The sequence below is a fragment of the Scheffersomyces xylosifermentans genome (assembly GCF_036884685.1).
Source record: "Scheffersomyces xylosifermentans strain CBS 12540 chromosome Unknown RJT20scaffold_3, whole genome shotgun sequence".
NCBI classification, from domain to species: Eukaryota; Fungi; Ascomycota; class Pichiomycetes; order Serinales; family Debaryomycetaceae; genus Scheffersomyces; species Scheffersomyces xylosifermentans.
In genome coordinates this window covers 1,899,514-1,927,201 of record NW_027042941.1, presented here as the reverse complement: position 1 = coordinate 1,927,201, position 27,688 = coordinate 1,899,514, and the positions used below count along the sequence as shown (strand labels likewise).

General features: G+C 40.5%; 7 protein-coding genes and 2 non-coding genes across 9 annotated transcripts; 3 read left to right on the top strand and 6 right to left on the bottom strand. All coding sequences in view use genetic code 12, as the record gives it.

Moving 5' to 3' along the window:
• Positions 1-2,149: 2,149 nt before the first annotated feature.
• Positions 2,150-4,142, top strand: KRE30 (ATP-binding cassette family ATPase). Its single transcript, XM_064917016.1, has one exon. The coding sequence runs from the start codon at positions 2,205-2,207 to the stop codon at positions 4,032-4,034; it is 1,830 nt and encodes a 609-aa protein (XP_064775367.1). The 5' UTR covers positions 2,150-2,204; the 3' UTR covers positions 4,035-4,142.
• Positions 4,143-4,418: 276 nt separating this feature from the next.
• RJT20DRAFT_t59 lies at positions 4,419-4,491 on the bottom strand. The gene has a single exon. It is a non-coding gene; the product is annotated as a tRNA-Ala (tRNA).
• A 19-nt stretch (positions 4,492-4,510) lies between these two features.
• RJT20DRAFT_t58 lies at positions 4,511-4,584 on the bottom strand. Its single transcript has one exon. It is a non-coding gene; the product is annotated as a tRNA-Ile (tRNA).
• Positions 4,585-4,654: 70 nt separating this feature from the next.
• On the top strand, positions 4,655-5,574 carry RJT20DRAFT_38745 (uncharacterized protein). Its single transcript, XM_064919955.1, has one exon. It carries the CDS (start codon positions 4,831-4,833, stop codon positions 5,296-5,298), a length of 468 nt encoding a protein of 155 aa, XP_064775366.1. The 5' UTR covers positions 4,655-4,830; the 3' UTR covers positions 5,299-5,574.
• Positions 5,575-9,638: 4,064 nt separating this feature from the next.
• RJT20DRAFT_145103 (peptide-N4-(N-acetyl-beta-glucosaminyl)asparagine amidase) lies at positions 9,639-11,493 on the bottom strand (the record flags this gene model as incomplete). Its single annotated transcript, XM_064918778.1, has 2 exons — positions 9,639-10,679; positions 11,482-11,493. 2 exons carry the CDS (start codon positions 11,491-11,493, stop codon positions 9,639-9,641), a joined length of 1,053 nt encoding a protein of 350 aa, XP_064775365.1.
• A 254-nt stretch (positions 11,494-11,747) lies between these two features.
• Positions 11,748-12,704, bottom strand: RJT20DRAFT_145102 (tRNA (guanine(9)-N(1))-methyltransferase; the record flags this gene model as incomplete). Its single annotated transcript, XM_064918777.1, has 2 exons — positions 11,748-11,920; positions 11,948-12,704. The coding sequence occupies 2 exons, from the start codon at positions 12,702-12,704 to the stop codon at positions 11,748-11,750; spliced, it is 930 nt and encodes a 309-aa protein (XP_064775364.1).
• A 577-nt stretch (positions 12,705-13,281) lies between these two features.
• On the bottom strand, positions 13,282-15,273 carry GIT1 (Git1p). The gene has a single exon (XM_064919954.1). It carries the CDS (start codon positions 14,967-14,969, stop codon positions 13,416-13,418), a length of 1,554 nt encoding a protein of 517 aa, XP_064775363.1. The 5' UTR covers positions 14,970-15,273; the 3' UTR covers positions 13,282-13,415.
• Positions 15,274-19,534: 4,261 nt separating this feature from the next.
• Positions 19,535-23,386, top strand: RJT20DRAFT_94733 (uncharacterized protein; the record flags this gene model as incomplete). The annotated part of the gene is made up of 6 exons (XM_064921545.1): positions 19,535-19,922; positions 19,965-20,096; positions 20,136-20,915; positions 21,081-21,854; positions 22,002-22,619; positions 22,653-23,386. The coding sequence occupies 6 exons, from the start codon at positions 19,535-19,537 to the stop codon at positions 23,384-23,386; spliced, it is 3,426 nt and encodes a 1,141-aa protein (XP_064775362.1).
• A 312-nt stretch (positions 23,387-23,698) lies between these two features.
• RJT20DRAFT_134572 (cyclophilin-like domain-containing protein) lies at positions 23,699-24,727 on the bottom strand (the record flags this gene model as incomplete). Its single annotated transcript, XM_064918337.1, has 1 exon — positions 23,699-24,727. One exon carries the CDS (start codon positions 24,725-24,727, stop codon positions 23,699-23,701), a length of 1,029 nt encoding a protein of 342 aa, XP_064775361.1.
• Between the last annotated feature and the right edge of the window lie 2,961 nt (positions 24,728-27,688).

Here is a 27,688-nt window from a genome sequence, read left to right as displayed (position 1 = left end):
TGCTGCTAATTTTGTAGAGGCGATTTGCCGTCGCCACATCCGGTTTTTCTGTCCTGCAGGTGTCTGTAGAAAAGGTGGGAAATTGGGGTAACCAGCTAACGAGTGTGTGAGTAGAGAGTGAGTGAGTGAGTGAGGGAACTCACAGTAGAGCGTTTGATTGAAGTTAGTGTGTGTGTGTGTGAGTATGTTGAGTGTGCGTTAGGGAGTATTTTAATTTCCATAGTGAATATATTTAAAGCAATTGAGTGAAGTGTGTCAGTGAAGGTAATGGAGTTAGTGAGTAAGTGTGTGAGTGAAGTAAAAGTTAGTTAGTATGGGAGTATATGAGTGAGTGTGTGTATGGAGTGCGTTTGGGGAGTACTAGATTAATTTTGTAAGGAGTACATGTATTTTGCACTGAATCTTGTGAGTGGTCGGGTGTGTGAGTGAGTGGTCGGATGAGTGTCTTCTCGGAAAGGGGGCGTATATATTTGCATTTGTATCGTATCCCCGTGAGATTATTATGTGAGTGGAGTGTCTCAAACGGTTATCTTTTAAGTAGTTGTTCTGCTTATGGGCTCGACTTACAAAGAGGTTTCGTCTACACTAAACAATGAGAACACCAAGTAGATGCTTCTATTGTCCTGTTCTTACCCCGGCTCCTGATTGTACGCTGTAGTCAGTCGCAGAATGGTCATAGTCAGTCATAGGCCATAGTAGTAGTTGAAAATTAAACACAAATGCTCTTCCACAGTAACCGTGTGTCGTGGTGTGGTCTTCTCCCGAGGATTCGTGGAGTGGTGTACATTTTCACTGAGAAGAATGTAGCATGTGCAAGAGTGGAGAGATTAAAAAAAGGGTGCAAAATCGTTTATCCATTCTCAGAAATGCAACCGAAATTGACACTTTATGTCAGAAAATTGCTCTTGGCAATAACCTTAAAATTAAAGATATGATCTACCACTATGTTTCTTACAACCCCTCCTGGTATTATTGGATCGGTATTATGCTAGCGGAAATAGATCATCGACCCCTGTTTTAAGGGGCGTGCGACACATAATCTTCGAATTACAATCGATACATAAAAAATTGCAAAAGGTCATGATTCTCTGTATTTAACTGCAATGTTCATCATACTCATGGAAACTCAAGAGTTGAACGGCCTCTGCCTTTAACTAATTGGTTAGCAGTGGTTATGAACTTGTTACATAGTTCTATCACGTGATCTCGAAATGTTGCATTTTCCCATATTTGATTGAGGCATCGATTGTTATACAAGATTATCCTCATAATACTGAATTACGCCGTGAACCATCAACCTAGGGAATGTAACATAGAATTCTTCTACGTATAGTACTTAAAGAAGACAATTCACATAAGTTTCAGCCGTAAATTTGTGGTATGGTAGCGCTGGCCTCACCATTCTTTATTGTTGCAATCACTCGGTTTTTGTATGAGATGGTCATGGCTCCAGTCAACTTATCCTTCCAGATGATTCGAGCAATTTCTATTTCATTCTTGCAATTTTCTTCATGACATGGAGACGAGAATTGACTCCGCATTTCAAATTATATCAGTCTTATGAAGGTATTTCACTAATGTGAGGAGTAGTGGTCATCACTCCTTCTCCAAACCTCTTTGGCTAATACACTTTAAGGCACAATGTCAGTTGTCACTGTACAAAATCTCTCCATACAAAATCTCTCCATATTCAATGACACACTCTATACAGACCTCCATACACACCTCATCAAACCTCTATTCAAAGCTCAGTCATAGCTCTATACAACACATCCATACAAAACCTCACGCACTCATACGAGAAACAATAATACTTGTACCGAGTTACCCATGCACTCAACAGTGTATGTCCTGTCTGACTCTCTCTTCAGAACCTGCCTCTCGTTACAGAACCTGCCTCTCACTTCTCTCTACAGAACCAAAGTCTCACCCTGCACTAGCCTCTTCCTCTACACAATACACACTATCTCTACCCCTGTGTCACACAATATACAATATACAACATACAACCTCACTCAAACTCACTCTCACTCTCACACTGAAAAATGGTTAGGCGCACTGACCGAAAAAAATCCGTTCTCGAAGCATCGATGAGAATTTTTTTGGTGTCTCAGTATAAATGAAAAATTGGAGGAAATTGATTTGTTCCTTGTAGTGTAGTCTGCTTTTAACCAACCAGTTTCAGAAGCCTTGTCAATTACATCATGTCTGTGTCTGCATCAAAAGCCAAGAGAGAACAAAAGCGTTTGGAAAGAGAAGCCAAGAAGGCCGCCGACGGTAAGTCCACCAAGAAGACTAAGAAGCAAGCCGCTAAGGATGCCGAAGAGGTTGTGGAAGAAGATGCTGCCGCCCAAATCGCCAAGTTGAAATTGCAAACTGATGAACATGGATTGTCCGACAGAGTCACCACCGGTGTCTTGGAATCGTTAGTCACATCCAGAGATATCAAGTTGTCGTCTGTCTCCTTGTTGTTCCACGGTAAGGTTTTGATTTCTGACTCTGCCATCGAATTGAACTATGGTAGAAGATACGGTCTTTTGGGTGAAAACGGTTGTGGTAAGTCCACCTTATTGAAATCTATTGCCGCCAGAGAATTCCCTATCCCTGAGCACATCGATATCTACTTGTTGAACGAGCCAGCTGAAGCAACTGAATTCTCTGCTTTGGAGTATGTAGTCAGAGAAGCTGAGCACGAGATGAAGAGATTGGAGGACCTTGTTGAAGAAATCATTGTTAAGGATGGCCCAGAAAACCCATCTTTGGAAGGTTTGTACGAAAAGATCGACGAAATGGACCCAGCAACCTTCGAAGCAAGAGCTGCTACCATCTTGACCGGTTTGGGTTTCAACAGTGTCACCATTAACAAGAAGACCAAGGACATGTCTGGTGGATGGAGAATGCGTGTGGCTTTAGCCAAGGCCTTGTTCGTTAAGCCAACTTTGTTGTTGTTGGATGATCCTACTGCCCATTTGGATTTGGCCGCATGTGTGTGGTTGGAAGAATATCTTAAGAGATTCGACCGTATCCTTATCTTGGTCTCCCACTCTCAGGATTTCTTGAACGGTGTTTGTACCAACATGATCGATATGAGATTGAAGCACTTGTACATGTATGGTGGTAACTACGACTCGTACGTCAAGACCAGAGCTGAATTGGAAACTAACCAAATGAAGCAATACGCCAAACAACAAGAAGAAATCGCCCACATCAAGAAATTCATTGCATCTGCCGGTACTTATGCTAACTTGGTCAAGCAAGCCAAGTCCAGACAAAAGATCTTGGATAAGATGGAAGCTGATGGTTTGATCCAACCGGTCGTTCCAGACAAGGTTTTTACTTTCAGATTTCCCGACGTCGAGAAGTTGCCTCCTCCAGTTTTGGCTTTCGACGGTATGTCATTCTCTTACACTGGTAAGGAGGAGGATAACTTATATGAGAACTTGGACATTGGTATCGATATGGACTCCAGAGTTGCATTGGTTGGTCCAAACGGTGTGGGTAAATCCACTTTGTTGAAGTTGTTCCAAGGTAAGTTGCAACCTCAGAAGGGTAGAGTTATCCAACATACTCACATCAAGTTGGGTGTCTACTCTCAACATTCTGCTGATCAATTGGACTTGACCAAGAACCCATTGGAATTCGTCCGTGACAAGTTCTCTCACATTTCCCAAGATTTCCAATATTGGAGACAACAATTGGGACGTTATGGTTTGACTGGTGAAGGTCAAACCTCCCAAATGGCCACATTATCCGAGGGTCAAAGATCTCGTGTCGTTTTTGCATTATTAGCTTTGGAATCTCCAAACTTAATCTTATTGGATGAGCCTACTAACGGTTTGGACTTGTCCACCATCGACTCTTTGGCTGATGCCATCAACGCTTTCAATGGTGGTGTTGTCGTTGTCTCGCACGATTTCAGATTATTGGACAAGGTTGCCAAGGATATTTTCGTCATTGAAAACAAGACTGCCACCAGATGGGAGGGTTCCATCTTAGATTACAAGAAGAAATTGGCAGACAAGGTCGTGCTTTAAGCAAATGTTTCCATCTTCTCCATCTTTCTATTCTTTCATTTGTATTTTATTTAACGATTCGTTTCTAGTTATTTAAGGTTAATAAATTTATAATTAATTGAAATGTGAATATGCATACTTCATTACTAGCTTCTTCTATTTCGTTTACTGTGCTTTCAATTCTTACATTTCACTCTTGTACAACTGTCACCACAGCATCTCTCGGGCTTGGGGTTCGTTTTTCGTAATTTGGATGCAAAATTCTTTCTGTTTATAGTGAACGAAATAATAAAAGCTCCGCAAGTAGTGATGTTACCGACCTTTACCTTTGTAAATCTGATAGTGGCTACTTGCAAAGCAGTTAAACCCTTCATTTGATCGAGATCCAAAAATTTAAAAAAAGAATGGACGAGTCCGGAGTCGAACCGGAGACCTTTCGCATGCTAAGCGAACGCGCTACCAACTACGCCACACGCCCTTCGATGAAATTGTAGAAATGGTCCCTAGCAGGATCGAACTGCTGATCTTGGCGTTATTAGCACCACGCCTTAACCAACTGGGCCAAGGGACCTTTTCATGTTGAGATGTGAAGTGAGTATTTCCAGGAGCATTTCAAGTTACGTGATCTTTAAAAATAATTGCTCTAATCCATAAATTAAAAAGAAATAACATATAAATATAAATATATTTTAGAAACTAACTTCTTTATACTGTCTCAATATCATTTGTCTAAAAGACAAAAGAAAATAGATAAGAAACTTTGAAAAAAGGATATTTAAGTAAGTACGGTAGACGGAAACTTAAATATCATAAAAGTATGTTTGATTTTAAGATAAAATTATCATTACTATTATCGTTGAGTTTTGTATTATCAATTATTAATGCAAGTAATAATGATAGATGGGTACCAGACGGATGGCGACTTGTTGAAACTAATGTTAATGTAATCTTTAATGTAACACTTTTTATGAATTGTGTTAACATGACAGGCACTACTATTAATTTGTGGGAGACTGAATCAGATGAATACTTAATCACACCTTATAACCTTACTGTGTTTGAACTAGATACATGGTTAGAATGCGTTGACGATCAAGGCATTGCTGATTTATTGGTTATAAGTGACGGCTTATACTTAGAAGGTTTAACAAGCATCAGGACTAATATTGTTAATGGAACAATTGAGTGGGAGGCTGTTAGAGGTTATTTAGAAAGAACTGATGACTTTGACATCAGAGATTGTTGTAATAGTACAGTATTATCAAGTTATAATATGATGGAATAATATGATGGAATTTTTTTAGCAACATTTCTAGAATCAGCAACTATTTGTTAAATGGTTTTTTGACAATACTTCTAAACAATGAAGGTGAAGATGCCTTTACATGTATCAATTAGTTAACTTGGTGATATCCATACTATCTTGTAGACCAATTAGTAAAATAGGCTAACGGAAAGTAGATTAAGGTATCAATGAGTAACATTATTCTACTGGATACTAATATAATAGCATTATTAATATTAAATATAAATATATAATCAATAATTAGTCATATTATGATTAATATATTAATATAAAGGAACGGAGTTACGTCTTCAAACACCTTTAATTGACCAAATAAATGACGAAATCGAAAAATTAGAATCACATTACCCCTACCCTATCCAAATAATCTTTGGGGGCGATTTCAACAATATCCTCCCAGGAACAATTCCCAACCCCCCCAAACCGGAGAGGACAGCGACGGAACGATGCCCCAGCCACAACATCTCTTAGCAATCTTATCTCCCGCCATCACTTAATCGACACCTTTGAATACCTACAACCAACTGAACCGCTCTCCACTAATTACAACCACAACGGAAATCGACGTCTCGACAGAATCTATACCACCTATGGCCTAGCCTCAAAATTAGGCAAACTCCATTGCTACCCATAAAAAAAAATTCGATCCACCCACAAAGCCGTGGGCACATACTTCCTAATCCAACACAACCACAAACTCAGCATAGGAGCACAACGTTTCATTTTACAAGACAAATTCATCGACGATGACGATTTTATCGAACTACTTGGTTTCCGCAAGCCGGATACCCTTAAAGTCCTAATCGAATCGATCAAACCGGCAACCATCCCCTACAACGATGTGAGATTCCGCCAAGGCATCAGGTACTTTACATCTCCACCAACTAATAAACCATCCATCTTTGAAGATATGAGAGAAAAATTTCATGGGACACCAAGACGGAACAAGATTATTGAAACCATTACATCAGTCAATGGCGACAAGACTGGAGACTCAACAGAATCCATCATTGAAATTGCCAAAGATTACTAATCTATTCAAGAGTAACCCTCATGATGAGGAAGCGGGCGCATTTATGAACGAGTACATCTCCAAATTTCCTAAAGCATTTTCTAATCAACAAAGGGCCGATTTAAATCGACCTATTTCGCCCTCAGAACTTGACCACGCCCTTCGCGCCACATCCAATCAATCTGCCCCGGGGATGGATGGCATATCCTACCGCATCTACAAAGTATCTTGGGAATACAGTAGACCTCTCCTTGAAAGAGAAGCAAACCTCCTCCTTCAAGGCTACCACCTCTCAGATACTCACAAACCGGCCCTTATACGCCTAATCCCAAAAAGAGTCAAATCGAATAATATAGCAGATTTCAGACCCATCCTGTTAATCAACACATCCACCAGACTTCTTGCCTCTGTTTTTAACAACAGGCTTCTTAAGCACATTGATACAATTATCGGCCCACACCAGACTGGTTTCATGCCAAAACGACAAATGGATAACCAAATCCTTAAGCTCAGAACTCTCATTAACCTCATCACGGATAGGTCCCCAGAGGACTCCCATGACTCTTTAATACTACTCGACTTCATGAAGGCTTTTGATAGTTTCTCCCATGTTTATCTAGGAAAATTATTACAATCCATCAATGTCGGGGAGGGCATGACTCATGCAATTATGGAACTCACCACCCAGCAAACAGGTCAAATGCATATCAACGAAACACTTAGTGACTCTTTCCCACTCCACAAAGGCACCCGCCAAGGGAGTGCGATTCTGCCGCTACTCTTCAATATCGCCCTCGATCCCTTCCTCTATCAGCTTGAGACTGCTTTAGAGGGAATAAAATTACCTCTCAAGTGCGGCACGACATTGACTGCAAAATATCTAGCATTTGCAGACGATGTTACGATATTCACACTGACTAAAAAGGACTTCACCACTTTCCACAATACCCTAGAAGACTTTCAGAAAGCTTCCGGGTCTCGAGTAAGTGCGAGTAAGTCCGCCATCTACTACTTTAACAACCAAACCAACATAAATGCTGTCCAACCTATCCTACAATACCCAATTCACCCAATAAAGGATGCAAATTTCAAGTACCTAGGCATCCCGGTCCATTCACTCGACTGGGCAGCCTACACCAACTCAATGCGAACGCAATTGTATCTTAATACGGTGCACGAGCTCCCGTTACTGCTCAGAGCCCAAGGCATCAACCAATACCTTTATTCCAAAATATATTTCCGGGACCTCCTTCCAATGGAAAAAACCGAGATAGAAAATATGCAACTCATGGTTAAAAATGTCTTTCCCCCCATAATAATAGACAAGTTAACAGCCTTGAAACAACAAGGGGGCTTCGGCCTACTAGACCTTGGACAAAAACTCCAGGGCCGCCGAGCCAAATTCATCTATTCTCTACTTACAGAACATCATCATTTCAATATCATTATCTTTAGGGATAAATTACAACATTACATCAATCAACATACTGCCATTCGCCCAGGAACCCTCCTCCACGAAGACAAATGTCTCACCTATCCGTGGTATCGAGTCCTCGCTGGAGCAAATATTTCCCACAAAACACAAGGTAGCCTTCAAGATGCCATTTGCACACAACCTTATTTTTCGCTGGCGAAAAGACTATATTTCGACGCCTGGTTCGAGCTTACCAAGTCCCTCCACCCTAGACGTCCCGAATCGCCGATCGTGCTTAGTGCAACACAATTACAATCACTCATTTTGCACCCTCCGCCGCTACAGGCATGGCAAGCCGACATGGAGGACATCACGGTGAACACCTTCAAAGGTAGAAGCAGAGCACACCAATTGAGCTTAAGGAAGTGGCTTGTCCCAAAGGGATGGACCGCTGACCTCAATCTCTCCCCGGAAGTTTGGGGTCCCTTTTGGAAAAAACTCAAGACCTTCAGACATTACTATACATATGACCTGGAGGATTGCACCGTTTTAACTTAGGTCACACTCGCCGTGACCAATCTAGAGACTCCAAATGCGACTTATGCTGCAAAACAATCTCTTCCAGGTATATTTTCCACCTCCATGAAGGCGCGGAGTGGTTAAACGACTCTGGAACATTTTTGGCCCACCACGTCCTCTCACCTGGCACACCTTAATTGCTAATACAGCAAATACTTTCCACGAAATGAAAAAGATCAATAGATACCTAATTGCCCTTCTGAAATTAACGGCAAGGCGACGAGCTCGGGCGGTTGACATTTGCTTGACCGACGCTGAATTCAACACCTGGGTATCCTTTTTCAACTACAAATACTAAATCACCTACATCCTCTAATTTTTCATCAATTAAGATGAGATAATTGCCCCAAAGGGTTTTGGCAGAGAGTTTTTACCCCCGGGTTTCTCTCTGTACTGATCACTATCACACTGTCTTTTCTTATCTCTCTATTCGTTTAGTTAGTTAGGAATAAAGATATACCCCTTCAAAAAAAAAAAAAAGTCCACACTAGTTTCTCTCCGTACTAACCTCCCTCATGATACGATCTATATTATCTCTCATTAGTTAGTGGGCTTACTTCAACCCAATAAGTAGTTGATAGGAATATACATCCACCTTAAAAAAAACAATCACGTGACTAGTATCCGAATTGTAAATATCTCTTTCAAATGGCATCTAATGTCTGTTTTTAATACAATTATTTGCTTTAATGTCTTCATGTGTTCTAATTTACTCTTAAAGTATGGTAATTCTCTTTGTTAGTTCAAAATATAGATAAAAAGGTGTTTGTTAAGCTACACTCACCACCATATAGGCACGTGATCTCACCACCCATTTTTCTGAGGTCTTCTTCTGTACAGTAGTTGACTGCTATAAGATATTTCACTAATGGTGATAGATGACCGTTTACTCAGTATATATATTTACGACGTATGCCTATAGGATAGCCCATGGATTTCGAGGAACCGCTTCCGTTGATTCAACCTCCTAAACATATACCACTGGAGGCAGAAGACTTCGATACAGAAGAGAATAACGAGTCCTATTCCTCATTGCTTTACTATGGATATGCAATACTATTATTGACTTGGACAGTCTTTGCAGTGTCTGTCAACTCGTTCTTTTGTATATGGAAGTTTGTGATTCATCCGTTGTCATTATCGGAAGAAACGCTACAATTGCATCGAGATGCCACCAACTTTTTTACAATAATCGACGGCTATGTACTCAGTCTATGGAGTATATACGTAGTTTTTTGGTGGTGGGCACTCATATCTTGGTGTGGGCTTAAACTTTTTAGACATTCTAAAGGTATCGAGCAATAACGGTGACATCTAATTTCCATCTTCACCTCTTTGCTTGGTCCATTCCGAACTTCCTGTCTGGCGCCCTTTCGGTATGTCTTGGGACGTTGATGGAGGAGTTATCTTTTCCTTGGTTTCTAGTTGAAGCTTTTCCTGGTTCATCTTGAGAAGGACTTCGTTATACACTTTCAATAATTTGTCCTGCTCAGTTTCAATTTCAACTAATGTACTATAGTAATTTAAGAGCTTTTTATAATTTATGACTTGAATGAATTTCGCCACGTTAGCCACATTCGACACTATTGTAGACTTGTCGATCTGTTTCTCTTTGGTAATGTACTTGTCACTCAAGTCAACAATGTAATTATTATTGAAACCCACCACAAAGCTCATTTTCTTTCCCCAATTATTGCAATAAAGTAAAGGTTCGTCAAAGACGGCTTCACAAGGATCTAAATGGATCCACCTCTTCAACCCAAATGAGTAATACTCACACCAGACATGATCCTCGTGATTCCACACGTATCTTATTCTATCTTTATCCTCTGCGATCAATGCCTGCAATATGAGCATGAAGCAATTGACCCATTCTCCACATCTTCCTTTTCTTGTTTTCAACAACGAACTTGGATTGTTGATCCGTGGGAATTCTATCTGTGAGTTGCAAGTTGTACATTTATATACCTCCACTCGGGTAATTTGATCTGGATTGTAAGATCCAGAGAAGGCCCTAGTTCCTGTGCCGGTGACTTCGTCATCCGTGCCACATGTGGGGCATTCTGGCTTGTTGACCCATTTGAAGAAGTTGTTTTTGAAATAATGGAGCAATTCGAGGACAACGAAATCATCGTACTGAAGATCGGCATTGGTGCTTTCCTTCTCTCTTTTCTCCACATTTTCGTAAATCGATGAAAGGTCTATGGTGTCCAAGACTTTATTGATATCAATTGGGTTCTTGTATCTTTCTATGCAATCTGCAAGGGTTAGAATGGAGTGGTATAACTGCTGGCTCTGCAGCGGCAAACTAGCGAAGTTCTGAGATCTCACTGGTTCTGGTGCTTTCCGAGCTTTCTCCAAAGTTTGTTTTGTATAGATGGCGATCAACTTGTTAGCCAAGTTCTTGTAATCTTCTTTGACACTGGACATACTTGAGAACTGTAGTACTTGACGAAAAGCAATGTAGAACAGATTTACAAATCGTAACTATATTATAAATAGTGCCTAAATAGTAGTTAAGTCACAGTAACTAACAGCGAAAGTAAAAAGATACTCGCAAAAGTATTAACGTAAAATATAAAGAGATCAGACTAAAGACGAAGCGTTAATATATATACGTACAATTTAAAACTCAAAAGTAGTTAGCATTTAGCAGTTAGCAGGAACAATATGTATCGAGATAAAAGATATAAAATATAATATAAAATATGAGAAATGAAAGAAAAGTTAAAAAAGATAAACTAATAAGTATTAACAAAACAATTTGTATAGCACTAACTAAGTAAAAACTGGAAGTGGATTAACTTATTGAGTACATTTATTATTTTTAAATTTAGTGCGAATCTTAGAAATACTGCAAAAAAAAGTGATTGTGTGAGTGTGTGAAATGCTGCTAAAGTTGTGATATGTGTTTTGTAGAGGGAAGTGGATGTATATTTGTAATGTGGTTCAGTAGGAGGTTGTGAAAAGAAAGAGATTAAAAGCAGTGTGGGATTGAGAGAGATTTCCATTTACAAGGGAAGAAAAGACTGGGCATTGAGGGGTTGTCGCCGAAGGGTGCTTTCTTCCCCTAAGTGGAGTAGCATTTGTCTGAGTTTCGATTCTATGTGTATGGTACTGAGCGCTGGAGGAGGAAGTGTATAGTGGTAAAATTTACGTCTCTCATCATAGAGAGCTCCCTATTTTTCTTTGAAACAAGAAAGTTGAGAGACCCTCTACCGGCACCTATACAAATAAACAAATCGAAAAGAACAAATTGACGAGTTAACCAATGTGTTGAACGATGTCACAAATCCCTTCCCCCTTCTCCTTACAATTATTTGAACAGGCTTCTACATAGTGATAAGACTAACCTTACCCAAGTGCTTGCATCAATTCTGGCGAACGAATCTATTTATAGAATTATGTCTATCTAGGAACTATTTACACTGAATCAGATTTGGACTCTACCTCAGGCTGTGGAGTATTATCGTTAGTACTCTCATCTTTGCCGGATTCTTCCTCCTTCTCATCATCCTCTTCGTCTTCATGTTCATCAACTTCATCGTCATCATCATCTTCATCTTCATCTTCATCCTCCTCTCCATCTTTCCCTTCTGTGGAAGTCGGGCCCTTGACTTTACGAGGAGGCAATACATCGTTGAATGCCTTTCCCCAGTCCTTACCACTTTCAAACCACTTGCAGCACAACTCATACACATGGGATGTAGCCAAGACTTCTCTACCATTCAACTCGATGTATTTGTCGATAGGCAATTTTCCGACTTTCAAACCCAATTCTTTCGCTTTGTTCAAACATAACTTCTTGTGTCTGTTCTTATCCACAATACCTCCGATGATATAAGTGTGACCTGGCTGCAACTCTTGGATGACTTCGTCGGTATCAGCGGTCAAATAGACATACTTGGCCAACTCTTCGGGGGAGTCCATTGGTAATATATCACTCAACTTCTCGTTTTCGAGAAGATCTATGTTTTGCCATAATTTGTATTGTGAGACCAGTTTGTCAAAGCGTGCTTTCAAGTTCTTGTTGAACGACGATATCTTCAAGTCAACATCGTACTTGCAATGTCTTTTGGCGGAATATGAACGGGTAACCTGATTGGACATTGACACGATTTCCTTATGGTTCATCAAGTCATCAAACTCGCAATCCATGATAATTTTGACATCTGTAGGTATCTGCTTCTTTGGTAACGCCCTAGGTTTTCTGGCTTGATGGTATATGGCTTCTTCTTCAGTCATTTCACCCTTTTTAATCATCTCCTTTCTCCTTGCAGCGGCAGCTTTCTTCTTTTGCTTTTTAATCTTACGATATTCAGTTTTAGTTTCATCCCATTTCTTGAGACGCTGAAGTTTTTTATACTGGTTTCTAGACATTCCTTCTGGCAACTCCGGTCTCAGCTTCTTTCTTGCCTGTTCGATTTCCTCCTCAGAGGGTGGAGGATTCCTCTTTTTAGTACTTTTCGAAGCCTCTGGCAAGACAGGAGTTCCCGCATCATCTACTGAATTCGCCACATTCACTTGAACTTCCTCCTTACTCATTTTTTATTGTTCTATTTCTATATATTCAACTTTTCACTTCCTTTCTTCATACCTCTTCATCTGTAAACTTTTCAGTTCAAGACATCATCTCCTGCATATATCGATTCTTTTTTCACAGCCATACAATTCTTTTAAGTATGCTAGTAGGTAGTACTACTAAGACAATGAGGAGGGTGGGGGAAGTTAGGAAGTGGAGATTGTATGTCATACAGAGGTGAGAGAATAAGGTTTACAGTTAGAAAGAAGGAATGATTAATGCCAAGCTAAGCTTTTTTTTTGAGTGATTTGTGACGTCAATGAGAAAAAAAACTTAGCACAATCTACATAAGCTGGGCTTTTTGCATCCATTCGAAAAAAACGTACTTACAAAATATACGAAATGACAGGGTAGACAAATAAGGAAGATTAAATAATTTGTTGCTTGTTGATAATATAAATAGATTTATACACGCAAGAAAGCTAAAATATAAAAGTAAGAATTATGTGAATGATCACCTTGAATTGAATGGGATTTTATTTCTCAATAATTAGTAAAGCTTATAAAACTTAGTTTTTAACTGCAACAGGACGTGGTTCATCCTTGTATGAGTCGTAGTCGGTGGATTCGTAGTCCTCCTCTTCGGCATATTCGGACTTGACACCGAAGTGACCTTCCCAACCTTGGTCAATCAAGTAATTCTTGAACTTAACGTCTTCTTCTAACAAATCCTCTTCCTTTAAGTGTGGGACAAAGATAAAGGTGACTAAAACACCAGCTAATCCACAACAAGCTGCAATGATGAAAGTCCATCTGTTACCCAAGTTCTTTTGGATTGGAGTAAAAGTCTTAGTACCGACGACGGCACCAACCTTACCAATGGCGGCAGAAAGACCATAACAAGTACCTCTGATAGGAGTAGCATATGACTCAGAAGAAATCAATCCCATACCATCACCAGGACCCAAGTTACCACAAGACATCATCAAACCGTACAAGACAATGAAGAGGGCAGTCTTTGTCTTGATCTTGTCGTAGGCTAAACCGACGGCTAAACCGAAAACGATATATCCAGAGAAACCAAGCATGATAGTGTATTTTCTACCAATAAGATCGTTTAAGTAAGCTCCAATGAAGACACCTGGTAAAGCAATGGCACCAATTAACAAGTTCCATTCAGCAATCTTTTCCAAGTTTTGGGACTCGGATTTTGGAATAACGTTAGAAATAATACCAGCAGAGAAGATACCATTAGGGAAAGTAACGAAATCGTACAAGAACCAAGCGACAGTGGTACCAATCAATCTTGGCCAGTAATACTTCAAGGCTAACCAGTATGGAGCAACTTGCTTAATGGCAGATTTCTTGTATAAGACTGAGGTCACCATCTTCAATCTGAAGTAGAAAACAGACAATGGCCAGAAAGCACCAATGGCGAACATAGTTCTCCAAAGAGCTTCCAAGTGAGTCTTACCAGTAATCTTGTTTACAATCAAGAAAATGATTAAAGCGAAAGGTCCACCGAAGGAAAGTGGTAAGTTGGTACATAAGATAAAAGCACCACCTCTTCTCTTGACAGACTCGTTAGCAGCTTCAGAGGCAGTGACCGAAGAAGATGGGTACTCAGCACCAATACCGAAACCAGTGACACCTCTGGAGATGATTAACATCCAGAACATACCGTTGACAGTAACACCGTGGGCAGCGGCACACATGATAGTACCAACAATTAAGAAAAGGGTGGCTGTAACGATAGACCACTTTCTACCAATGTAGTCACAGGTGAGACCGATAGCAACTTGACCTAAAATGGTACCAACAAGGGAAGCGTTGGAAACGGAGGTGGACAAGTCAGGGGTGTAAACTTCTGGGTACTTTATAGCAAAGACTTTGTTCAACATGGACATGACGTTGTTTTGGTAACCATCTGAGATCAAAGCGAAACCAGCACACAAGATCATAAGAACATCCTTGAACTTTGCACCTCCAGCCAATCTCTGTTTTCTTTCGTCAGCATCGTACTTGAAGTGTCTTCCTTGAGCGTTGTGAGCAACCTCATCTGTTTCTTCGTAGACTTGTTGGACAACACCGTTTTTCTTATCTAAATTCTCAATGTTGCTCATGTTGGACTATAGGATTCGAATCTGATGCTAGACTGTGAATGGTGTGAGAAATGCATAATCCATTTTGCTGCAAAGGGGGATACAGCCGATTTTATATGACCTGGATATCTAACCCCTCTCGCTGAAAATTTATTTTAAGACAGAAGACAAGACGTGGTTCACAAGGAGAGTACGAGATCAAGACCAGTCAACGGGGAGAGATTCCGCTTCACGTATAGTACAATGCAAAACTACAACTGCAGACGGGGTTCAACGGTCAATCACTTAACCTAGTAAAATTAGAGAAACGTGCCCTCAACGGCATCCATTTATATAGGGTATAGATAAAGTTGGAGGAAGTGCTGATATGAGTTGCATAATTGATGCAAATATAGTATGGGAGGTGCAGGACTAAATAATACTGAGGTAGTAAGCCACTTGATGTAAATGCGACATAAATGCTAAGAAAATATGGGAATTATCGCATGTAAGAAAAAATTTGGAAGTGTCTCGTTAGTGCTGGAATGCTTAGCTAAAGCGAGAAAGTGCTCCCACGTGCCGATAAATAGTGAGGACAAGGATTCTTAGGCGATAATACATCAAACTAGAAGTATTATCGGGATTTGATTTCTAGGCAGGTAGATACCCAGGTTGTTTTCGCTGAGACTGGGGACATGAAGATGTATTTTTTTTTGTCATCAGCTGAAGCAGTGACCTGGTCAAGAGGTATGGGTGGACAAAGAGACGCACAAATGTCTCCTTCATGGAAATGGTATAACCACTGAAATACCCCGTTTCTCGGATCGTTTTGGGGAAACTGATTGTAGGATACCTTTTAGTAGCCGCCGCCTGCTCTCTAATATTTTTTTTCTCTTGCGCATTACTTCCCCTTAGTTCAGCGTGAAATCCGTTCTAATACTTTCCCAATCGGGAAATGGTAAGAGTGAAAGGTACAGAAATAAAAATATTCGTACGGCCTCAACACTCGGTCAATTTTTGGGGTGAACATAATATTATCCTAGGGCCAAAAGTACACACTAGGAAAACGTTTTGTTGATAAACGTTGCCTTTGGGTTAATGGAATGTTGATATTCTATGCGAGCATGCGAGCTTGCTACCATCAAATGAAAAGCAACAAGAACTATAGTAGGATATAGGTTATTACCCCTCCATATCTGTAGTACTTGTCAGAGGCATGTAAGGAGCTTGTGAATGACATGAAACTTGGGGTTATTAGCCTACTATAGGAATAGTGTTGCAGGTTAGAGAAGCAGGGCTTCGGAGGATTCCCCCGTAAACCCGATTAGTCCCTTTGTCATTATTTTCTCGCATTTCCCGGCATGGTCTCCATTGACTCTGAGACGGGCTACAAAACAAAATCCCTTTCAATATTTTTAGTAGCCTACACCAAATTGACCTCCTAAATAAGTACTAGTGGATCCACTTTCCCGAAGGAGGCCACGCTAGTACATTCAGTCCAGAAGGGCGGCTCCATCAGAATTTGGAGTCAAAATAATTAGGGGCCACGATTCCTTTGGCATGTTCATTGACAGTAGAGAAATGGGGAATAACAGTAGGGAAAGCCATACATGGCAGATAATTAAAGTCAAGGATATGCAGAGAATAACTTTGGTAAACACCCCGTTTGCAAAACGGGCCAGTTAATTTAGATCTAGTTACATCTTGATCTTAATCAACATGGCAATACCATCTGATGGAAGGATTCCAGAGATGAATAGAATCAGCTACACTATTCCGTATCTTTGTTACATGCAGTAATATAAGCTATCATAAGTTCCATATTAGATATTGTTAGTCTGTGTTGCAGGTAACAGTTCAACGTAAACGTCATTGCACAAAGTTTTGGTTAGAATGGCACTGATGTGCGTATTCCCCAAACAAGGATAATATCATGCTTCAACTAATAAGCTGGTATGGAGAGTGAAGATGAAAAGAGAATAAGCTATATGTATTATAGAAGAAGCCCAGGAGTTGACCTTCGGTGTATCGGTCCATAATCCGAATGACAATAGATCATGGCTTCCGCTTTCATAATACTCGGAAACTGTAGATTTCGCTTATAATTTCTAACTACCCATGTGGGTACTATTTTAGCGAAGCCCTGTTTGCCAGCATCCAGCTCATTTGACATAGGGCAATTCGTATAAAAATATGAAGTGAGGAGCCGTCTAACGCTCAAAAGGGAGCCCATTTGGCGATGGGATCATAATAATTTATCACATTCACCACATTTCTCTATTCTAATCGTTTGTAGCAACCTTCCGTACCATTAACCCCCTTTCTATGAAAAAGTTCCCATTTTCCTTGTCTTTTGGAATAATTGGGGTGTCCTATCCTCACAATTTAGAGACCTTCACAAATGAAAACAATGTATTTGTCAGTAATGGGACCTAATCCGTACTTCTTCGGATGAAAATCGACGATTAGTTATAGAGACCATACACTGGCTTGTTGCAACTTCTCCTGATAGAGTTAGTCTTCACACACACATTGCTTGCTGATGTGGTTAAAAACCGGACATTTCAGCTTACGATTATACAGAACTGCCGAACCCCAGTGCTTCTATGGTGTAGCCTGTGACTAATGCAAGGTTCAAGGAGCTTCGAAAATGACAGCTTTTCTAAACTTCAATGTGAAAGTCTCTTGAAGTTTAAATCTTCCGTGAGTTCCACAAGCCTATGCTGAAATATTTTGCACCTGCCCCAGTTGACTCCATAAAAATGTCAACTCCGTCCGAAAAAAAATAGCAACATCACCGAGAAATGCAGAAAATTTAGGTTAATAGCTATCTCCTGATCACTGTTATTTTCACTTGCAGAGTCATCAATTCACCCAAGTCCATATCTACAGAAGTATATCGAAGATTCCCCTTCCCAAGACCTGATTGTTACTGATAGGTTACATACAGTATCGTAGTTGATTATCAAAAAAAAAAAACAGTCAGTGTTGCAGATAGGAAGTCTAAAGACGTCATTGCACATAGAGATGATTCTTATTGGCAAAGGAGTGCGTGTTGTTTCCATACTGGCTTCACCATTGAGGTCTAGTGTTAGATCGGCAAAAGACTCTAAATGCACAGACATCGGTAAGACAGATGAGGACTAAAATAGTTAACGAGAGAATAAATGTAGGAACTTGGCTTGACCCAGCCTTCGGATGGCAACTCGGTTAAAACTCCAGATCTATAGTTTCGTTTGCCTAGCCGCTAAGGAGTCGTCTCCTTGAAAAAGCTTTTTTTTCCGTAACTTCCACGTGTGATACTGCGGTGCGGATGTGTCATCTCATCAAGGTCTCTGTGCAGACTCCCGTACAGAAATTGCTACCCACCACACTTTTCTTTTTTTCTGTGGCCTAAGGAATTATGTTGCTGAGATGTCCAAAAATTAGATAATTATTGTATCATGATTCCACAATCTGAGATGCAAAATACTAGTGACATGTGTTACCAAAACTGTAGACCTTTGAGAGTGCAACCGACTGGCACCAGCAACAGATAAGCATGTCATGTTTACCACCTCTGTAGCTCGGGGAACTTGCGCCTCTGCAAGTATCTGTCAAGCGTCTGTCAACCCGAAACTTGGAGCTAGGGGTCGCTCCCCAGTGACGTTTTGCCGCCCTCCCCACTCCTGGAGTTGCCATCTCGGTGCTATCGATTTTTTTTGCCGTACCACCATCCCCAACAATCCTCACCGCGAAACCTCATCTCCGCCAATTATGGTGTATTTTTTCTCCCTAGCAGCTGTGATCTCGGATATTAACTCTGGCTCCACCACTAAAATCTTATATCCCCCTCTCGCCAGCGTCACCGACGGTCTGCCATCACCACACTACTTGGTGGCTGCATCTTCGTAGTGTCCCTAAACGGCTCCGCATCCGATAATTACAAACCATCTCAATGGACAACCGAGAACTGGTGTTTTTATTTCGTGGGTATCACATATTCTGTAGTGTGCCATTGCTTGGTACATATTATATATAAAATAGTTTGACCCACACCATTGCTATGCATATATTACCATATATCATATGTACAAATCCCCATTTCTATTTCTATTTCCATTCCGTTCCATCGCCATCGCCATCCCGTTTCAAAAGGATCCATATTCCAGTAGCACACCACTCCGGATTCCGATTTCGTTTCTTTTATCGATCTCGCTGCCACTCCGTTAAAAAACTTATTTATCCTTTGTTTTCTCTCCTCCTCACCCACACTAAAAAAAAACGCCATTCTTCCTACCCTCCATTATCCAGTTCTCTCCCTACACCTTCCCCCAAATACCCCCCTGCACCTGCCCTCCTCTGCTCCACTAATCCACTAAAACGATACTACATCAAAGAAAAAAGTCCCACTAGAAAAATTGGTGTGCCTCATTTTCGCCAAACGTGCACGACCACATTGACTAACCGGCTTTTATTGCAATTTATTAATTTACAGCAATTTTACAACCCATTAGTTGTGGATCAAATAACAGTAAAGACTCAGGTTTTCGACATCCACATCCGCTTATTCAGTAGCCAAAGCACACGAAATCGTCTGACTCCGCTCGTTGCTTCAGCCGCCGCCCATGTTGTTGATCAATAGAGAGAACACTGCCGCCAGCAGCACTGCTGCTCACCAAGCGGTTCCAGATCTGTCAGCCACAGCAAATGGGTCTTCGTCTTCCCTACAACAACAGCAGGCTCCAGCGCTTCCTACCGCTCCAGCATCCACTACGGTGTCTTCTTTGACGTCCTCAACAAGCCCCACACATCGCAACAGCGACCCCAACAAGAAACTTATCACTAAGCTCAATTTCTCGGGGCTCTTTAAAAGATTAGGAAGCAATAATCATAGTAACACCACGACAAACCTGGCCACCGGCTCAAATAACCTCTCGACCGTCAATACAAATAGCAGTACAGCTCCGACAGTCATAGGCACTACTCTTTCTACCACAACTAGTCATTCTCACGGTCACGGTGCTGCTCATATCATTGTTTCAAGTGCGTCCCAAGATACCCATAATAATATTAGTAATGATCACTATAACTACAGAACAACCAGGGAAAGCCATGATATCGTAGGTTCCCCGGATTTCCTTGAAATAGCTCCGAAAGACTCAACGCTAATCTTGACCAAACCTTCTGGTAGCCTCTTGAATGACGGTTCTAATAGCAATAATGGAGGATCTTCCAACGGCTCATCAACGAAAAGTACACCAACTTCTATACTGTCCTCCACCACAGTCACCGATGAGTATAATGAACCAACACACATAAAGGGCCAGACAGCACTCAATCTGATCATAGATGATGCTAATCATATCACAATTATTCCCAGTAATGAGGACGACGATCTTTTGGATGAAGAATACGAGGAAGAAGATATAGAGAACCCAACAGAACTGGCCGACCACACTCATAATAGAAAGGGCCTTTCAACGACGTCATCATTAACTGCAAGCTCAACGAATATGGCTAGCAGCAATTATAGCAATGATAGCAATATACCCCATGATTCTACATCCGTAAACAATCATGGCACCAACCAAATTCCAAATCTTATCACCTCAACCACGACAGACACAGTAGGCGCTGAAAACCCATCTAACTTGAATTCTCCGACGACACCATCATCAGCCTTCCTTACCCCTGACTATAATTATTCGCATCTCAACAATGACCACGAGCGTTACACATCCTTTACGGCGGAGTGTATCTCACTTCAGAATAGTGAAATGACTTCTCATCTTGATGTAGATTCTGAGAGTCAATCTATGATAATTAACACTATTGGATCACCTACATCTCCAGTAGGTTCACCAACGTTTCTGCGCCTTCACGGCGATCCATATGGTGACACGAGCATATATGGAATGGCCACTGCTTCCACAGCCACTAATTCCAAAGCACACCACCCAGGAACTCCGCAGATATCGTCACCAACGCAAGAACCAGCACCAAAACGTAATTTGCGTAACTTGCTTCGCTTGTCATCCTTTACTGGGGGATCATCTAACCCGGCTGGTTCTCAGAATACCCAAAATTCCCGTAACCAACAGCATAATACGAGAAGTAAAGATCCAAACAACAATTTCACGAATCATAATTCTAAGGACAACAACAATGAAGACGAGGTAGACTCTGAAATTGACGATTTCGATGAATATGGTGATAATGATCCCACAGCATACTTATCAGAACTGGAGTCCGATATTAATTTCGACCCCAAAAATGAAGAAAATGAGTTTGAATATAAAGTGGGAGGATACCATCCTGTCACAAAAGGAGAAATATACTATTCCAAAAACTTCCCACAACGAGAGTACATCATATTAAGAAAGTTAGGATGGGGTCACTTCTCGACTGTGTGGTTAGCAAAATCTCATTATAATCCAAATTTGGTAAACATTTCAGAGAATTCAACCGCATTGGTAGATACCAGCGAGTATTATGTAGCTATCAAATTTGTGAAATCGAATAAGAATTACTTGGAGGCCGCTGAAGATGAGATCAAAATACTCAAGACATTAAGTGACCCATTGACATACGGCAAGCACTTGAGCAATAGAGATAAGGAGTATTTCAGCACTAGTGTTCCAAATCCACAGGCACACCCCGGATATAGCCATGTGATGACGCTTATAGATGATTTTGAGATCATTGGGCCGCATGGAAACCACATTTGTATGGTATTCGAGATCCTTGGGGAAAATGTATTAAATTTGATTTACAAGTACAAACAATTTTACAATAGTGTGAATCTGGAGATCAAAAAGAAGTCTGATGGGCCAAGAATACACGAAGAAAAGCCCCACGACTCTTCCAGCAGTTCTAACAACATCTTATTCAGTAAATGGGATACCAAAATATTCTCCAAGAAGAAGAATTCAAAGTCAATGTTGAGTTTGGGGTTGAACTTGAAAGGATCATCCTCGAAGAACAATAGCCTAACTAACTTTGCAACTTCTGACTCCACCAACTCCACCCCTGCTGGTTCCATATCTGCAAATGCTACACATTCAAATTCGTCGGCCCAACCTGACATTATAGAACACGTTGAGTCGTCCTTCTCGGGTGATTCAGATGATGATTTAGATAAGAAAATCAAAAATATGAATTCTGAATCACTTATGAAGCTTATAGAGAAATCCAAGCAGTTGAGTGGTATACCATTAAACTTGGTTCGTCAGATCGTTAAGCAAATTTTCCTTGCCATGGATTATATGCATCACTGTGGAGTTATCCATACTGATTTAAAGCCGGAGAATATTCTTATTCAGATTAAAGACATCGACAAGTTGATTAAGACAATAGAGAATGAGAAGGTTGCCAAGTACAACTCAGCCAAGTGCAGTAGAAAGTCATCGTTGTTCCGCAAAAACTCGCCATGTTCAGCTCCTAAGTTGCAAAAGAAGCACACTTCCACCTCTTTATGCAACACTCCAAGAAATCAGTCTATGGCATCGAACAACTCTATAGTTAGCAACTCATACTACTACAAAAAGTCAAGAAACTCCATAATGGGCAAATATGATTCTCCTATCAGATCATCCAAGCCACTATGTTGCTCTATTTCCAGTGACATAATTTTCAAGGATATAGAATATGAGGAAGATCCAAATAAGAGCTCAAGCCACAAGAGGGCCCAATCGTTACCAAAGACTATTAGTCCTAAGAACGTATCTCTCTTGGGCTCCAAAGAGAAAGCTTGTGCGCCTTCATGCAATGGCGCTGCTTCTATTGTCTCTTCAACTGCCTCTGAAGAAATAAGTGAGCCGGAAATTTCCATTAAGATAGCTGATTTGGGTAATGCTACGTTCACACATCACCATTTCACAAATCAAATTCAAACTCGTCAATACAGATCTCCAGAAATTATCTTGAAATACAAGACTTGGGGTTCTTCTACAGATATGTGGTCAATTGGATGTATTATTTTCGAATTGATTACTGGAGACTATCTATTCGATCCACATGATGGTAAGTACTTCGACAAGGATGAAGATCATCTTGCACAAATAGTTGAATTATTGGGAGAATTTCCATCTGATGAGTACCTCATCGATTGCAAGATGACTTCAAAATTTTTCAAATTAGATCCTAAGACCAATCAAATCATCTTCAAGAACATTGACAGCTTGAAGTTTTGGGGCTTGGAAGAAGTTTTGGTAGAGAAGTATAAGTTCAAGAAGGATGACATCCAAGTAAAATTGATCAGTGATTTGATCTTAAAGTGCTTGAGATATGGGTTAGATGACAGATATGACTGTCACTCCTTAATCAATCATCCTTGGCTAAAGGACGATGCCGACTTCCTGGATGTTACTGCCATGCAAGTTCCAATTGAGGAAGAGTTGAACAACTTACCGAACATCCACGACGATATTCCCGGGTACACTTGTGTATGCCGAGACGACAATGAAGAGGATGAATGAACATCAATTCATTAACAAACCGTTTCATGTACAACATACTAGATATTACAAAAGTTGCGATAGCCTGAGTGAATGCAATCAGTGCTGCTAGCTTTAGATTGATAATATTTTCATTTTTCATTTCGACACTGGGGAGGTTTTTTCATAGGTAAAAAACTGATTGGTTATTATAAACTATTTTAGCATAATTCTTCATTTTTTTTCAGACATTCTCTTGAGTTTGCGTTTCTCTCTCTATATTTACTGATTGAAGATCAAATGCTCGATTTAAGATTAGGCATATCTATGCGAATGTATGGAAGATTACTATTACTATTTAGCGGTAAACTTGTGATTCTGTAAGGTGGAAAGGTCATATTCATCATCATCGGAAGAAAGATCGAGATTGGAGTTGTAGTCTGAGTCAATTTCAGGATCTCTCTTGCGATCCTTAGGATGAACTTTTGGTGATACTGGAGTACTGTCAGATTCCTCATTGCTATCTTGGCTTTCGCTTTCGTTATCATTTTCTTCCACATCCTCTGCCCTTTTCTTTTGAGTACTCTCCTCTTGTGCTACTTCCTCTTGTACTTCTTCTTCTACTTCTTCTTGTGCTTGGGTATTGTCGACTTCCTCCTCCTCCTCATACTCCTCTACCTTACTGCTCTTGACTTCCACTATCCTTTTGGATAGCTTTTTATCACGCAACAACTCGTGCGCTGACTTCATTTTGAAGTCATCTCGTTCGACATCTATATCTGGCTCCTCATCGTCATACAGTAGCTTCACTATGCCCTTATTATTGGATTTTTTAGGTTTCTTCTTTTCTGGTTCTTCAATTTGCTCTTCTTGTGTTGTAGGCACTAAGTCATCGAAATACGGCACCACCACCTCGACATTTTGTATTATGGCAGGGTAAATTGGTATGCCATCTTTGTCCAACTCGCTGTCTTTTATCTTGATCACATTGTATATGCTTTCTCCCACTAGTTTTCCAAATATTATGAATTTGCTGTTGTATTGTGGTAATTCTTGCAATGAGATGAAGAATGAGTCTACACTGTGGTTATTCTTCAAGTCTTCATCCTTCTTGATGGCGCCCAAAAGACCTTTCCTGTTGAATCTGATTCTACTATGGAACTCATCGCGGAGATCGAAAGTTGCTCCTTGGGGAACTTCAACTTGGATCAACTGGTCGAGGAGTGTTGTGAACTTTTGGCCCGTGAAGCCATTATCGAGGCATCTCTGAAGAAATGCCCGAGACACTAATGGTAATTCCTTAGCCCAGAGTTCTAGTTCAATTGGTCCTTTTGAGGTGTTTACCACCACCTTAGCTGTAGTCTGCGGCTCAAGTGTTGACATTTAAGAGGTTGACACTTGAAACTTATCGGGAGTTACAATGCAATAGGATTGGTTCCATTCTTCACTTGATATTTCCTCTTTGGGAACTGCGGTTCTTCGCATCAATTTTAGTGATTTGCATCGATTGCAAAATATGAAGATTTGATTGCAAAATATGGACAAGGGTCCGTGTGATGGGGGTAGTTATGAAGAGGAAAGATGTTGGTAGTATTGGTGTGAGATACAAAGTGGATTTACTAGTGTTTGTTTTAGTTTTTGCGGTTGAAATTTGATGATATGATATAATGAGTATGTTAGGTTTCTTAGTTATGGTGTGTTCCTGTAAGACAAAGGAATAGCTATTAGTGAGCTAAAACAAGAAGAGAGATCATTGCACAAGTTTAAATGAAATTCTACTACTTTTTCAGAATTATAAGTATCATCAGTTTTAGTGGACCAAGCATCCCATTCATTCATATCTACGTCGCTTCAATTGGCCATCATTTTCAAAGTTGCTAAAAATCGACTGTAGCACAAATCCCACAGAGAGGGGTTTATCAGTTTTATAATTATCATTGATTTGCTTTTCATCTTTTTCTTCATTTAAAGTTTTCTGCATCACCTCAATTCGTATGACTTCCAGATCAATACTCTATGTTCTATCTGTACCACTATTTAACTACATCATATACGTATTCTCTCGGTACCACTTTTACCTACAACTTTTGACTATAACATATATGTATTCTCTCCCTACAACTTAATCGACACTATGAATACCGTGAAACAAATGTACGACTCCCCCACAACGGAATTAGATGTCTCGACAGGATCTACACCACAAATGGCTTAGCTTCAAATTAGGACAACTCTATTGCTTCCCACACAAAACAATTCGATCCACCCACAAAGCAGTGGGCACATACTTCCTAATTCAGCGCAACCACAAAATCAGCATAGGAGCTAAACGTTTCATTCTACAAGACAAAAATACTCATAAACCGGCCCTTATACGTCTAATACCCAAAAGAGCCAAATCGAATAACATAGCAGATTTCAGACCCATCCTGTTAATCAACACTTCCACCAGACTTCTTGCCTCTGTTTAACAGCCGGCTTCTTAAGCATATCGATACAATAGTCGGCCCACACCGGACTGGGTTCATGCGAAAGCGCCAAATGGATAACCAATCCTCAAGCTCAGAACTGTCATTAACCCATCACGGACAGGTCCCCGGAGGACTCATATGACCCCCTGATACCACTCGACTTCACGGAGGCTTTCGATAATTTCTCCCTTGTATACCTAGGAAACTATTAAAATCCTTCAATTTCGGGGAGACCATGACTCTCGCAATTATGGAACTCACCACCCAACAAACAGGTCAAATGTATCAACGAAACCCTTAGTGACTCTTTCCACTCCACAAAGGCATCCGCCAAGGGAGTGTGATTCTGCCGCTACTTTTCAATATCGCCGTTGAACCCTTCTTATATCAGCTTGAGACAGCATTAGTGGGAATAAACTACCACTAAAATGCGGCACGACATTGACTGCAAAATATCTCGCATTTGCAGACGATGTTACGATATTCACACTGACTAAAGAGGACTTCACCGCTTTCCACAATGCCCTAGAATACATTCATAAAGCTTCCGGGTCTCCAGTAAGTGCGAATAAGCCCGCCACATACTATTTTAATAACCAACAAAACATACATGAAGTACAGCCTATCCTGCAATTCCCAACTCATCTAATAAAGGATGCAAATTTCAAGTCCCTAGGCATCCCAGTCCATTCATTCGACTGGACACCTACAACAACTCAATGAGAACACAATTGATTCTTAACACGGCGAAAGAGATCCCATTACTTCTCAGGGCCCAAGGTATTCAACCAATACCTTTAGTGCAAAATATACTTTCGTGATCTCCATTTCTAATGGAAGAAACCGAGATATGCAACTTATGTTTAAAAATCTTTTTCCTTCCATAAGAGCAGACAAGTTGACAGCCTTGAAACAACAAGGTGGCTTCTGCCTACTAGACCTTTGACATCAACTCCAGGGCCGCCGAGCAAAATTCATCTATTCTCTACTCACAAACCATCATCATTTCAATATCATTATCTTTCGGGATAAATTACAGCATTACATCAATCAAAATGCTGCCATTTCCCCAGGCACACTCCTCCACTAGGACAAATATCTCACCTATCCCTGGTTTGAGTCCTCGCTGGAGCGAATATTTCCCACAAAACACGAGGTAGCCTTCAAAATGCCATTTGCACTACTCGCTCTCCTGAAATTAACAGAAAGGCGACGTGCACAGGCAGGTCGACACTTGTTTGACCGACGCTGAATTCAACACTTGGGTATCCTTCTTCACTACAAATAGTAAAATCACCTACATCCTCCTCTTTTTCATCTAGTAAGAAGATGAATTGATTGCATCAAAGGGTTTTGGCAGAGAGTTTTCACCGCGGACCACCACCCCTCCCTGTACTATCACACTGTCTTACTCTTATCTCTTTATTTCGAAAAAAAATACAACTGTCCACACAGACAAGTCTAACTCGGCGCTACCAATCAATCAATCAACCAACGACTCCATACTAAAAATGACATCCGGGTAACATTACAACCAACAAACCTACACACAAGGCAACCAATGATTGAGTGAGAAATTTTGATTTTTCACACTAACAATTTTTAACTATGGGAGTGTTGATAGAGGTAACCCATTAGGCGCCAGGTAACCATTCTAGTGCCATCTAATATAGCAAGTCATACCAAGTAGGTGGAATTGTTGATAAGGTCCAAGAGTAACATTTGAGAAATTTTCAGGTTGAAATTATCACGAAAAAGTAGTTTTCTTTTAGTGCTTTTTCCATAACTTAGTCTTCTATTATATTACTGCATTACTACCGAGATAAAACTCATCCAAAAGAATTACACCATTCCTAGCATAACACATCACACA